The 15,039-nt window shown below is 37.9% G+C and overlaps 1 protein-coding gene across 2 annotated transcripts; it reads right to left on the bottom strand.

Moving 5' to 3' along the window:
• Positions 1-431: 431 nt before the first annotated feature.
• atoh8 (atonal bHLH transcription factor 8) lies at positions 432-8,058 on the bottom strand. Of its 2 annotated transcripts, none has more exons than XM_016281165.1 (3): positions 7,169-8,058; positions 5,079-5,351; positions 432-1,765 (listed from the first exon to the last, which is right to left on the bottom strand). In XM_016281165.1, exons 1-2 carry the CDS (start codon positions 7,691-7,693, stop codon positions 5,118-5,120), a joined length of 759 nt encoding a protein of 252 aa, XP_016136651.1. In that variant the 5' UTR covers positions 7,694-8,058; the 3' UTR covers positions 432-1,765; positions 5,079-5,117. The 2 variants fall into 2 exon arrangements, with proteins under 2 accessions (XP_016136651.1, XP_016136652.1); XM_016281166.1 differs by having other exon boundaries at positions 5,160-5,351.
• Between the last annotated feature and the right edge of the window lie 6,981 nt (positions 8,059-15,039).

The following is a 15,039-nucleotide window of genomic DNA, read 5'->3' as shown; positions in this document are numbered from 1 at the left end:
AAAATTGTTCTCCTTGGACTTTCTCCTGGAATAAGACTGCTCTGGACTCTGTAATCTTATGAATGTAGAATGAGAGGGGGTCAAGCATCGAACCCTGTGGTACCCCAGGGGTTAGACGCCTCTCCTTCCCAAATGAGCTTAAAGCTTTATGCCCTTCAGGAAGGACTCAAACCAAGGTTCTGCAGAATGAGGATGAACAGATCTCAAGGCAGATCTCACCAAATGCTGGAGACCGATATGAACATTCACTACTTTTTAGAGAGTCTGTGGTATGGAGTAAGTAAAAAAAAAAAAAGTGAACGTTAAAGAACTGGCCATCTTACTCATTCATCAGGACTTAACCTTTGAGAATAATTAAATAAATAGTTTATTTTTGCCATATACTTATTCTTTTTATATCACGTGGTAATATTCAAACAGAAGTAGCTCGATGCATTTTACTTCATTTTTATCAGAGCTGCTGATGTGACACAGAAATGTGTGAGCTCTACGTGAAGCCGATCTAGACGGATGGAGCTGAGAGGAAAACTCTCACAACACACCGCCAAAGATGATGGTCTTGGAATGAAAAGTCAATCTGTTTAGCAGCTCTCAGCTTATGAAATCATCAGTCATGAAACCTGTCCAAAAAGATGATCTTGTGCCATCCGCAACCTTACAATGTGTCTGGTTAACTAAATGTAAGTAGTTAAACACTGCTTATAAACATTTGCTAAGCACTAATCAATCGACAGTCTAAGTTGTTTATGTATTATTTGCTCAGTGGAGGAACAGAAAGTGTAAAATATTTCACAAACAATCAGATGCATTATATACACTACCTGGCCAAAAGAGCTGTGCTTGGATGCGATGACTGGATCCTTATTGCTTTGATTAATACATTTCTGGCACGTCGCATGGTTGTCGGAACTGTATATGTATATGTGCCTGTATGTATGTAGAACAACAGATAATAGTCTGTGACATAATTAAATCATTGATTCGTTTGATTTAATGATGTGTTTATAGGAGTTCCACACAGGTCAGAATGACCAGATGTTTCCTTCTGGAGTTTGATGTTTTTGGCAGGTCACCAGCAACTGCCTATTAATTCCTCAGAAAAGCAGTTCTTCAGTCATGAAGATGAATTCTTGGACTACATTTAACTACAAAACAGTATTTCAACAGTAGATACATGTATAAAATACAGACTAACATAAGTGACTGGCTGACAGAGCCACATACTGTAGAGCATAGACTTCAGATTCCCGTTTAAGAACTAGATTGTTAATATGAACCAAATGGAAGACAAGCGATGAGTGCTGAATTATATGCATTTATATCATGGTTTATAATGTAATTGATAAAAGGAAGAATAGCACAATTATATGGATTACAAAAAGAAAAGAAAATGTGCGCTTTCTTGCACATGGCAGGACATTTTTGACAGAATTTGCACATGAACTAGCTCTGCACGATTTGTTAAACTGCAAAACAAACAAAAATAAATAACCAGTCTGTAACAATGGAAAATGAACTGACTTCATATCATCTGAGTTTGGAAAGTGTTTCTGCTGTGCAAAAGTTGTACAAAAGCATATCCAGAGCCTAGAGTGGTTTTGTTTTTGACTCGGTTAGCTGTAGTAAAGTCAATAGTGCAGTGTAAAATCACTTTACACTTTCATTACATTACAATTCGTTACATTTCCAGCATGGGGAGAGTGTCTTCATGTTGATGGAGGATTGAGGTCCTTCTTTCTCCACATACACTTTCTTCATTTTATTCCTGTTGTGAAGAGCAACAACAAAATCAATGTTAGCAGTCAAAAATCCAAACAACAAAACTGACTAGATATAGCAGTCTGTTTGCTTTGAAATGGACTTGTTGAAAAAAGGTTCCCGAGTTGCAACATTCATGCACATTTCCATGTTCGCTCAGTGCTTTTCGAGCCTCTGCTGTGCCAAAACATTTTTCCCCTCAGACTCACTGGCTCTACTTGACAAAAGGATTTCTTTCTTGGCCGGCGCCCCCCTCCTCCTCTCGTTTCCCCTCGCCTCTGTAACAGCTGCTCCGTAAGAGAGTGATGAGCGCTGCGTTTTTATTTCAAAGTGTTTTTTTGGAACAGATGGCCAAGGGAGAACTGGGGAGCGGGCCAAGAGCGCGCTGGGGAATGTGCCAGTTCCTGCAGCGAATGCGTTCTCTGGGCTCGGCTCGCGTGCCTTCCCCCTGCCCTCTGCCCTGAGTGGCGCCAGCAGGACTTCCCAAGCAGCGCTGCGAACATCTGGTGTCTGGCTCTGATCGGACGGGGGGAGCGCATGAGCTCACATGCAGCGCTGCCTGCCTTCACACACAGTCTCCAGAGCCTTCATGTGTGCAGCTCTGCCACAGCTGCTCAATTACTACTAATAACCGCATTATAAACGTTCTGAACACTCTCCTATCTGAGGAAAACATACACTATGTGCATGATGATATAGGATAGCGCTGCAGGAAATCAGGACTACACGACTGTCAAAAAACTCCCCCAAAAACATCAATCACTCCATTTATTCGGCCGGGACGCAGTGGAGGAAAAAGCTGGCGGAACACCCAGTCCTGCCTCTGACAAAAGCTGATGATAATTTAATTTAATGGGATGGTTATTAGGCACGGGGGAAGTCCCTCTTAATTGGCACATATAATGCATGCTCTGCCATTATTACTCTTATGGCTTGCAGAAAATAACTAGTAGATGGCAGAATCATGTCCAAGAATTCAGAATGCACTTCACACTTATAGTCCAGTTTAGACATCAGTAACTTTGCAACTCCATGTCAACTAGCAGTCATTAGAGTATTAGTAGACTGTCTGCTTAATATCTGCTCACACTTTATTTTGATGGACATTCTACTGACTGTAAAGTAAACAGTGCTGGGTAGTAACTGATAGTAACAGATTCCAAAAAAATTAGGTACTTGTAATTATATTACATTTCAAAGTGTAGTATGTAGCATATTACATTTTAAAATGCTTATAATCAGATTACAGTTACTTTTTTATGGATTGCATGATTAATTTGGGCGTGTCCTTGCTGTTTTCATGTTTATTAATGCAGGGATTCCCAAGCGTTTTTGTCACCCCATAAAACAAAATATTTGCTTGAAATATCGCTGCGGAAGTTAATATTTCTATAATTTAACAACACATTTGCATGTTTACTGTTCTCTGATGTCGGTTAATGGTCACATTGTCGTGCAGGTGAACAACTAATATACTTCTATTTTTAGTCTTCAAGTGCTTTTATTTTACGTTTTTATGATTAGGTTTTTATCAACTCACTAATGTAATGTCTAATGCATTTTATGATGTTGATATCAAAAAGTGGAATATATTTTCTTTATCTTCGCTGTTTTATATCGATACACAGTACATTTAATGTAAGTAAATGTAACAAGTAATCTAAAAAAGTTATCTAAAAGTAATCTAAAAAGTAGTCAGATTACATTGGGCGTGTCCTTGCTGTTTTCATGTTTATTAATGCAGGGATTCCCAAGCGTTTTTGTCACCCCATAAAACAAAATATTTGCTTGAAATATCGCTGCGGAAGTTAATATTTCTATAATTTAACAACACATTTGCATGTTTACTGTTCTCTGATGTCAGTTAATGGTCACATTGTCGTGCAGGTGAACAACTAATATACTTCTATTTTTAGTCTTCAAGTGTTTAAACTGCTTTTATTTTACGTTTTTATGATTAGGTTTTTATCAACTCACTAATGTAATGTCTAATGCATTTTATGATGTTGATATCAAAAAGTGGAATATATTTTCTTTATCTTCGCTGTTTTATATCGATACACAGTACATTTAATGTAAGTAAATGTAACAAGTAATCTAAAAAAGTTATCTAAAAGTAATCTAAAAAGTAGTCAGATTACATTACCTAAAATGAGTAACCTAGATTACGTTACTAACAACAGTTTTCATCATGTAATCTGTAATCAGTTAAGTAATCTAACCAGCTCTGACTATAAATCACTCTGCAAGAAACAGTTAACTTATTCTACTAACCCTAACCTAACAGTCTACTAATACTCTAATGAGAGTTAGCTGACATGTAGTTGCAAATTAATGATAGTTGACATGCAGTAGTCAGTTGAATGTGTGTTGGGGAGTTTTAAAATAAAGTGTTAGCAGATATTAAGCTACACTGTAAAACCGAACAGTGAAATTAATTAAATGAAATGAGTTAACTTCACTCAAATAATAATGAAAGTTAATTGGACATAATTGAAATAAGTTCTGTAAAATTTCAAATGTTGTTGTAGTAAGGTGAACTTAAAATTATTGCGTTTTCTAGTTCCCTGCATGCTTTGCATCAGACAACAAGGAAAATAAATGTAGAAATTAAGTGTTATTTTGTGTGTTTTTACACAAGATTAACATAGAGAGACATAAATTAGTACTTAAATGTTGTGTTATGTTAGGATTTACATAGGTTTTAGTTATGTTGGTTTTGTAGTGTTACCGTTGTGGTGAAGAGTAGAGCCTGTGGTTAGGTTGAGAATGGACAGCAAAAATTCAAGTATTTTTATATTGTATGTTGTTTGGCTATTTGCAAGAATTGTGAGTCTGTAAGATAACTACATTAGTACATGCTGTTGCTATCTAGCACGTAACTATAAAGATCTGAATGAATGTGCTGTTAATGGAAGCAAGTTATATATAATTGTCGGTTCGATGAGTGGGGTGGGATCATGGAAGGGAGGCTTGGCTTGGCTCTCATGGCTCTCAGCCCCGCCCCACTTGTCATAAAAATGTTAAGCTCTACTAACTTAAAAAAATTTAGTTTGTTTACTCAAATAATTTAAGACAATAAGTTTCCACAAATGTTTTGAGTATTCTTAACTTACCAGGTTTTACAGTGTACTAATAATGACTGCTAGTTAACATGTAGTTATAAAGTCACTTCTAGTAAACAGAAGTCTAATGTGGACTATCAAAATAAAGTGTAACGGAATGCAGTTGAGTCTTAATCTTCTAGTCGGCGGTCTATAATTATTCACGGTTTGTGGGTCAGTGTCATGGTTCACACGAGAGCAACGTGAAATGCACACGTGGTTTTCTTTCCCAAAAGTCATGTAATAAGGATTCTATCAGTTGAAGAGTGAATCCAGAAGCAGATGCTGGACTCGTACCTTCCTCTTCTTGGAGCGTCCCTCGGCCTGCAGCGTCCGGGTGCACTGCTCCACACACTCCCTGAAGCTCAGCTTGCTCTGGTCCGGAGAGTAGTCCAGGTCTGCCAGCTGAGCCAGAGACAGTATGTAGTTGCAAGCGATTCTTAATATAGCCAGCTTGGAGAGCTTCTGGCCGTACGAGTAGCAGGGCACCTGTGAAAGCAGATGTGAGGAAATGCAGGCCGTGAACTAACAAATGCAGGCTAAACAAACGATGAAAACGTATTATTGATTGATCAGAAGTCATCCTCACGGACCGTTAACTCCACACAGACCAACACCATCTGATGAGAACACAACCTGAACTGAACTTTACAGCTAAATCACTGTTATTGAACTGAACTGACTCAAACTGAACCGAACTTGTGTCAAACTGATGAACTTCACACTCTTACTGATCTCAGCCAACACTGAAGTGACTGGGATGGTCTTGTTAGAGTTGCTTTGCAGCAGAACTGGGATTTGTCACATGTTTGATTGAGTTGCATGACTAATTCTGATGTTTTCAGTGTTGCCAACTTAGCAATTTTGTTGCTAAATTTAGCAACTTTTCACACTACCCTAGCAACTTTTTTTTCTAAAAGCATCTAGCAACAAATGTAGCTATTTCTAACATTTATTTGGCAACTTTTAGCAACTTTTAATAAGTGACTCAAACGATATAAAAGGCACCCATTTTCATCTAAATTACACAAAAAGAGGAAACCAAAGATGAGTACAGGCATCATGTGAATTTGCAATTGTTCGATCTATTGGCACCTGCCCACACTGCCAAAAGCACCAAAAGTTGGTTAAATGACCATGGTGTTGGTGTGCCAAAGACTTAAACTACTTCAGTCTGTGTGCATTGAATTTATTTAATACACGAGTTTCACAATTTGAGTTGAATTACTGAAATAAATGAAATTTTCCACGACATTCTAATTTATTGAGATGCACCTGTAAATGTTCATTAATGATACACCTTGTTAGCTTGTAACTGTGATTGTTGATCACTTAGTACACTGTAGGAAAAATATCTAGAAAAATGAAAACGGTACTAGTAATTTTCCTGGATATTATGCATTATTCATTATCCGTTGTAACCCGAAAACACTAAATACAATGCAACAATTAAAAAAATGCAGGTACAAAACCTGTGAAAAATCAATACGGAATATTCCTTCATATTAATATTGCCCTATTTTTTTTTACAGATTTTTAGAGTGTAGCATACTAACTAATGTACTAACTGCACTGCTTAAAACTATTGCTCAGAATGTGTCGTTTTACTAGTTTACTAGCTAATAAACAAATCTTAAATTGTTCAAAAATGTGTGTTCAATTCAATGTAGTGTTTAAAAATACAGTTGTTTATATTTTAATATTATATTATGCATTTATATTATTTGACGAACAAATCTAAATTAACATAAAATATATATTTTTTGCTGAGATTTGATGCAGTGACACAATTTTGCGTCGTGATTACGTAACGACGTCATCGCGCAATGACATCACAACTTTTTAGCAACAAATCAACCTACCTTTAGTAACTTTCTCTGAAAATGAGTTGCAACACTGGATGTTTTCCTGGTTATTTGAAACAGTCTCTGTTATATAAAGTGCTATTTCAGGTGTGTGCTGCCTGCAATAATTCAACACCTTAATGTTCAAACAGTTATTTTTCTCTTGGTAATCTTCCAAATGTATAAGTGAGTGGCCTGGATGTGTTATATTCACTGATGATTTCAAACTTTAACTTTGTGTTGTGCTGATGGAATAAGTTACAAGTATGTAACATCTCCATCAAAGCTGCACAAATGAGAAAGAGCTTTTACAATAGGACAGCATCTGTCGTTTGTTGAAACGCTTCTGGTGTAATAACGTGCGTTTACGGCTCACGGTCACTCCTGTGCTTCTATCCTAAGGTTTATCGCAGTCTAGGTGTATTCTCCGTGAGCAGCAGAGCAGAGCCTCGCGGAGTTTACCTGCTTTCGCAGCGCCTCGAAGGCTGCGCTGATGGTGTGCACACGCGTCCTCTCGCGCGCGTTCGCCAGCAGCCTGCGCGTCTGCTGCATGGCTCTGATCTCCGGCGGCTCTCCGGCGCGTCTCCTCGGTGACTCCGCGCTCTCGCCAGGCGCCTGAGGCAACGCTCGCTCCAGAGCAAAACCCTGCGCGCCGCGCGTGCCTGTTTGAGCGCTTCTGCCACTCACAGACTTCTCGGAGACGGCTCTCAGTTTGGAGTCGGGAGCCTCTCCAGCAATCGCGGTGTTTATCCTCATATCCAGAGCGGTGTTTAACACGCTCTCGTCCCCCGACGCGAAGATCCCCGAGCCGCGCGTCTCTGTCGGACCGCCGTCTGTCTGTGCCATGAGACGCGCGTTCTTGTACAGGTTAAAGTAAGGTAAATGGTCGTCACTGACGCGCTTGAGTGGCTGTCGCGCTTTGCGCTTTAGTCTCTTGTCTCCCGAGTGCAGGGTCTTGCAGTGGCCGTCTAGATGCGGGTTCTTCATGTCGGAAGTCCGCTCTGCCTGAAGGTCCAATAAGAAGATCAAATGCAGCAGGAGAGTCTTCTAGGAGGAACATGCCCGCTTCATGTCAGAGAGTTTGTGAGGCGACGCGCTGCTCCTGCGGGTTCCGAGAGTCTTGTGCAGTCAAGCAGATATTGCCAGGACATTTTTGTGAATGTGCTCGACAGTTCATCTGTGTTTATTTAGCCTCAGTTAACACAGAAGCCCCTGTTGCTGAGAGAGAGAGAGAGAGAGAGAGAGAGAGAGAGAGACCGCCCAAAATAAACCATCCAGGAGGACCCGACACTTCTCTAGGCAGCGCTTCCCCGACACGCTTCGACAAACGAGAAACACACACACACACACACACACACACACGCGTACGTCTGGTCAGCTACGCACACACACTCACTCTCACACACAGACTCACACACACTCATGTTGTGTTTCCATGTTTTATGGGGACATTCCATTGGCGTAATGGTTTTTATACTGTACAAACTGTATGTGCTATTGTCCTACACCAACCCTACCCCTAAACCTACCCCTTACAGGAAACTTTCTGCATTTTTACTTTCTCAAAAAAAATAATTCTGTATGATTTATAAGCTTGTTTCCCCATGGGGACCTCAAAAATGTCCAAATGTACTAGTATTACTATCCTTGTGGGGACATTTGGTCCCCAAAACGTGATAAATACCAGGTACACACACACACACACACACACACACAAGGTGGCACTCTTGTCACACTTAACTTAATAATACTCTGTGTCTCTGTCAGAAAGCAGGCGTGTGAGGGCAGTAATCATCATCAGTAATCTTTCTAATAAACTGTAAATATTACAGAATATTATAACATTCATATCAGGAGCTATGTAGCTTTTACAGCTAGATTAGCACTGTTTGCAATATAAACTCTGTATTATATAGTTTACAATTGAACACTGTAGCCTAAACTGTCTCAAAAAAAAAAAAGTAGTTTAAGTCTTTGGTTCTTTTAATTGGGAAACTTTTCCACGACATTCTAATTTATTGAGATGCACCTGTATAGTTAGGTAGGTTATTTTTCACTATAAACCGCAAAGTTGTTAAAGTGGTCCTATGATTAAACAATATATGAAATGGCATGAAATCAAATACCATTAAACTTCTTTGATTTCGGGTGGGATATCCTTGAGTCAGTGCCTCTGACATTAACACAGTTGACAGCCTGTGTGAAGCAGCACACACTCCATATGATCTGCTGACAGCTGAGCACAAGCTCCTCTGCTCCGTGATCACCACACTAACATCTCCATCAGCACACTTTATTTCGCTTTACTCCAGGACACACATTTACTCTCCTCATGCAGTTCAAAGCACAAAGCCATCGTTATGCCAACAAAAGTATTCAAATAGTCCCAAAACAAAATTAAGTTAACTTTCATTTTACTAATGTACTCAAAAGAATTCAATTAAAATGACAAAATGTTCAAGAACAGCATCAACCTTCTCTGTTATGACCTGGATCCCAGTGAAACGGCTTTTCAAATGAGAAAAAATGTAGGTGATCTTGATTTTGTGTGTCAGGGAACTTGTTTGCTGTTTTAGAAAAAAAAATAAAAATCTCTCTATATATACACAGTATATATAATCCATGTTCTTTATGGTTTTGAATTATATTGCTTAAATGTAATGGAGCAGCTTTAAAAAAGGAGTTGGAATAAAAATATATTTAAAAATTTTTTTTTTAATGTTACAGCAAAAACCGTTATGAATAACTGAAGTAAATTTTCCAAAAATCTGAATTGCATTCTCAGGACAAGTATTTTTCATAAATTTATTTTTTTGCATATACCTTTACTATTTTTGCAGTTTAATAAATAGTTTAGTTTTATTTTTGTTATTGTTGAAATTTTGCTGAATAGGCATTTAATTGGCTATACTGCATTTTAAATACTTTAAAATAACACTGTGTTTTGCTTCTGTGGATGTACTTCTAAAAACAGTGTACTAAACATACTTAAAAAATACTGTTAAACAATACAACTACAATTTAACAAGGAACAACTTTCTTGCTTCTACTTTTCGAATCTGACAGCTACGTGTGGCATTATAGGACTTAATTAATAATAATATTTTTTGAATTCAGTAATGCCCTTCAGAAGCTATGTAAAATATTAATATATTTCCTAGAAGACAAAATAATTTTCTGATCCTGATTTCTCCCAAGGTTTTTTTCTCTCACATGTCCACATCATGACGAGGCTGCTCATCTCGCATTCCAGCACCAACAGATGTAACCATAATTAGGTGTTAATCATAATGAACAACACTTTTTGAGCAGTAGAAACAGTCCTTCTATCCAGAAGCTCTTTGAAGACCAGATTACTACAGTGTAGGGGAATTTGGCCAAGCAAGAGATCAAGATATGTGAGATAATAGCATATTAAATGGCACTAGAGATACTCTGTAAATGTATCAGTCTGTCAGCACTGACACTATCAGATGAGAAGAAGAACTGAATTATGCTGAATATTGACACTATTGTCTTCTGCTTTATTATAGGTGAATCAGATTTGTTCATAATGGATGAACTTTACACGTTGTTGATCTGACTGGAGCTGAATAATAACTCTGTTGTGTGGTTAGAGCTGTTTTACAGCAGAATTAGGATCTGTCATTTATTTGATGATGTTTGCATCATTGATTAACTGTGAAGCTTATCAGAAATTCATAATGTTGGTGTTTATAATACACTAAAGCCTAATAGTTCACTTTGAACCATTTAGATCTGGACCAAAGCATACATATGAAACGATTATAAACAATCAAACAGCTGAGATCTGCTGTAGTACACAGTGTATTGAGTGATTATGGCAGTGTACTGTATGTATGTTGATATAATTAATACTAGTTGCAAGATGGAGTTATTAACTCATTATGCACTCATATGGCAATCTGTAAGGTTTGAAAGGTATGAAATCTGTAAGGTTTTGTTAAGTTTATACCAGTTTGGATTAGAAGTGCCAATCCCAATTACTGTACAGTTTGGTGGTGTGTGTCACTGCAGGGTTTAAGATTGTGCTCATATCGTCCAAGCCAAAGTGACTGTGACAAGAAATGAAAAAGAGAGAAACCTTGGGAGAAATCAGGCAACAGCAGGCCAGTGTACAGTCCAAATACAATGAGAGCAATCAAGCTTATATATTACTACAGAACTGTAAGATGAAGTTGTGGGAGTCTTTGAGGTCCATCCAGTGTTGAACAGTAAAATTAGTGGTAGATGAAGGGATGTCTTGCGCTTCTAACATGTGTTCAGTGTCAAACTGAAGGGAATTCACGCTGTGTCGAAACACTGCGGGATCACCTCTGCATGATTGCGTCTTGAAGCATGTGTGAAATCAGTCCAATGGAATGGCAGAACGTCTGAACAGTTGATGGGCACCATCAAGTTTTTTTTACACAAGTACAAGTCTGTTCGGATGCTAACATTTTTGAAAATATCTTCTTTTGTGTTCAACAGAAGAAAGAAACTCGTACAGGTTTGGAGCAAGTGTAGGGTGAGTAAATGATGACAGAATTTAAATTCTGGAAGTGAACTGCTCCTTTAAAAGTGCATCTGGAACAAACTACGCTAGTGTCGAGATCGTGGAATAAACCATATTCAGCTTGGCTCTTCAGCCCCACTGTTACGAATTATTCCAACATTAGAGGGCTGAATAAGCAGGGCCATGGGGCGATGCCTAAGGTGGAACAGACACGTGTTATTCCTAAAGGCCCCGACATTACCCACCAAACTGTGCAGATCAACTTCGGCTTTGGCGGGTAAGGTGTTTGCATAATATGGCTTTGTTGCAGGTATACCAGGCTGACCTGCTGTGAGATCTTGATGAGGGCGAGGGGGCAGACCCGGACGCGTTTCAACAGATTTGTCTCTTCGAGCCAAAGCCATCGACCGATCTATGCACCAAATTGACTACTGAAAGTGCAATAGAATACAGTTTTGAGAGGCTGGTTCCTTTAGTAGACCATCTGGCATCATGGAAACTTCTGCCAAATGTGTCTCAGTGGGTCCTGCAGACTGTACACTGTAAAAAATGACCGTGAATTTGACGGTAAAAGACTGTAAAAATGCTACAGTAAAAACCTGTTAAATGGTTAACGGTAAATTCCCCTACTATATATGGTGAAAAACTGTATTGGACATTACATGTATTGGACATAAATTTTACGGTAGTATACCATTTTTGAAAGTGAAAAAGACCGTATAATTTACAGTGAATAACCATTAATTCACATTCCCAGAATTCCCTGCGTTACATTTCATATTTGATGTTTTTTTGTTGAAATAACTATGTTTCTTCTTAGCTTTTCTTATCAGTTTTGTATATTAGGGTTGTGTGTTACACCTAATGTTGTTAAATGAATGTGTATTGCATTATTTCAGTTTCACGTGTGTTACCATGATGGTGTTTGGTGTTTGTGTGAATGACACGGTGCACCTTCTATATATGTTATTATTTAAAAGCTGCTTGTGATGGGCTTTGGTTCATCATGTGACTTTCTCATCACCACCTGCTTTTGGTGGTTATCAGTGTATCACAAAGGTACAAAACAGATTTCAGTACTTCAATAGGTTGGTATATTAACATTATATCAGTTAATGGAATTATGGTATTTAACTGTAAGTTCATTTAATTTAAAACCAAAACCTAAAATGTTGCTACCATATTTTTTACGGTAAGATTCCGGCAACCACAGCTGCCTGGTTTTTACCGTATATTTTACGGAATTTTTTTAACAGTGTAGAGAGAGGCTACAGAAACCAGTCTGGTTCTCGACCGCCTTGATTTAACAGGGTCACTCCGACACTGGCCTGCTGTTCATGAGAGCTTTGCAGTGGTGGCTCAGGACCAAGGGTTTTTTCCCAAGGGGCAACCCATTTCTCATGATGCCTTCATGTGGAAGAACCCTTGGTTCTTGTCTCAGGGTCCTATGTTGGGAGCTCCTTGTCATTGCTTAACACTTAAGATAGATGCATCCTTCATGGGCTGGGGGGTGATCATGAATGCTCTTTATATATATATATATATATATGTATATATATATATAAAGAGAGAGAGCGTTTTATAATAATAAAGATGATAAAGAAAGTCCAGTGTTTTTCTTCAGAAACACACACATTTAACCATAGCTGGTTTTATGTGTGTGTGTGAGTGAGTGTGTGTGTGTGTGTGTGTGTGTGAGTGAGTGTGAATGTGTGTGTTTCCAAGCACACGGGCGCCCGTCTGTTCCCGGGCAGAGTGCCAGTCATCCAGCGACCTGCTGCTGTTGCTCTGATACGACATTCCTCTGGCTCTGCCTGTGCCCTGCCTGACGCCAGCACTCCACACGAGCCCACAGTAAACACTCACAGCTGCTGAGATCAGCCAGTGTCTCCTCACACACTCAGCATGACTCAAAACATCACTTAGAAACGTTTCCTGGATTTTCATGCTTGTGCTGGTGAGATGACATCAAAGAAATGAATCATGCATATATTTAATATAATCATAAATCATACTAAACATATTTATAAACATGATTTACAAGTCAAGAACAGATTTTATGGTAGGTTGTAACAACACTCTTGACACTGATTTATATCATTTAGGCACACGTTTTAAAACTAAAACATTCCTGTATAAACATTTGAGACACTGATTTACAGATGAAAATATAAAAGATGTATGAAAAGTCTTGCTATTATACTATTATTTCCTATAGTTTGTGTTTAGTTTGAACTGTGTTTTTAGACTCTGTCAACTGTATAGTGTTCGCAGGTGCCATCTAGTGGAGGAGATGAATAGTGCGACTCATATGATCTTTAACGGAAATGAAAATGTTAATTCAGTTATCAGAGCCCGATAAAAGATCAATATCAGTGATTATGCCAGAATTAAACATAGCTTTGCTTTATTAAGCTGTTAACCGTTTACGTTTTTACTGTTAAGTTTTATTCTAGCATCATGCATTCTATGCATCCGGATGGGATTCAGATCAATGATCAAAACACAGATGGAGTAGATGATTTCTATCAACCCCCCCCCCCCCCCCCCCCCCCCCCCCCCATCATGTTTGATGATCGCATTAATTTACGTATGTTTCCAGCCCTGGATAATTCCAGCCCATCCGGCCATGAGTTACCATGTGTTTGCTGGGGTTAGGCCCTTAAAAAGGAGTACATTAATTAATACAATAAGAAAGAAACAAATAATATGTATTATTGAATATACTGCAGATGCAGTTAACAAAAATAATATTGCATATATATATATGGTCACATATGAATGCACATTTGATAGTACACCACTGATTTTGAGCAAGGATACAGTAAAGTACATTTACTGCTATAAAAGGCAGTTAAAAAAAAGAAGAATATTCTGTCATATTTCTCCAAACCTGACTTTCTTTCTTCTGCAGAAAATGGTGGCAACCAAGCCATTGACTTGACCATTCACCCTTGACATAGTGTTGTGGGAATAAAACATAATAATAATTAAAAAAAGAAAACACTGAGGCGCTTCCCATATGCTCTTTCTTTATGTTTCACAGAAGGAAGAAAGTCAAACAGGGTTGGAATGACATGAGTGTGAGTAAATGATGACAGAATTTTAATATTTGGGTGAACCGTCTTTTTAACAATAAGTTAACCATTCATTTATCCAAGACTCTGATGTTGATCTTTCATCAGGCTCTTACTGGATTTGGTTTGAACTTTTTACTTTTGATTCATTTAAAAATTAGTTAGACCTAAACGTATTTAAGAAGAAAGCTTTGTCATTTCATGGCAGGCTTTAAAGCTCTTTTGTTAAGCAACAATAAGCTTATTTTGCTTGTAACATTTCTTCAACTGCCTTCAAAAAGTTATTTTTCTTTTTTTTCCTTTACTGCCAAGTCAGCATTTTCTATTTGTATTTTTTATCTTTGAAAAACGTACGTTTGTCGTGTATTTTTGTTTGTGTATTGTGTTTCTATTGCATGTATTATTACCCAGCAGGCACCTTGATATCAATTTGATGTCAAATATTAGTCAAGACTAATATTAGTCAGTATGATTTGCTTATTTGACCTGATTTCTGACTTCAAACTGATGACTTTTAAACATCAATTACCCACTGCGTTGCTAAATGCAAAAAAAATTATAATATTGTAGCCACAGGTAAAACCATGCTCCGCATTGCTATGGGTTTATGATGGAAAACAATAAAAAAAAAATTATAATAATAATAATGGAATTTGTCATGCAAAAATATTTTTTGATGTTTGAAATGTATTACACACAAAACACTTTCAGTGTTTATTTTTAAAAAAATGATGAGGCTC

The sequence above is a fragment of the Sinocyclocheilus grahami genome, unplaced genomic scaffold (assembly GCF_001515645.1).
Source record: "Sinocyclocheilus grahami isolate Dianchi unplaced genomic scaffold, SAMN03320097.WGS_v1.1 scaffold147.1, whole genome shotgun sequence".
Taxonomy (NCBI): Eukaryota; Metazoa; Chordata; class Actinopteri; order Cypriniformes; family Cyprinidae; genus Sinocyclocheilus; species Sinocyclocheilus grahami.
This window is presented reverse-complemented; position numbering and strand designations above follow the sequence as displayed.

Excerpts from the sequence above, each read along its gene's own strand:
- atoh8 (XM_016281165.1), bottom strand. The coding sequence starts at position 7,693 with ATGAAGAACCCGCATCTAGACGGCCACTGCAAGACCCTGCACTCGGGA. Across the intron at positions 5,352-7,168 it reads TCGAGGCGCTGCGAAAGCAG|GTGCCCTGCTACTCGTACGG; the intron begins GTAAACTCCGCG and ends CTGCTTTCACAG.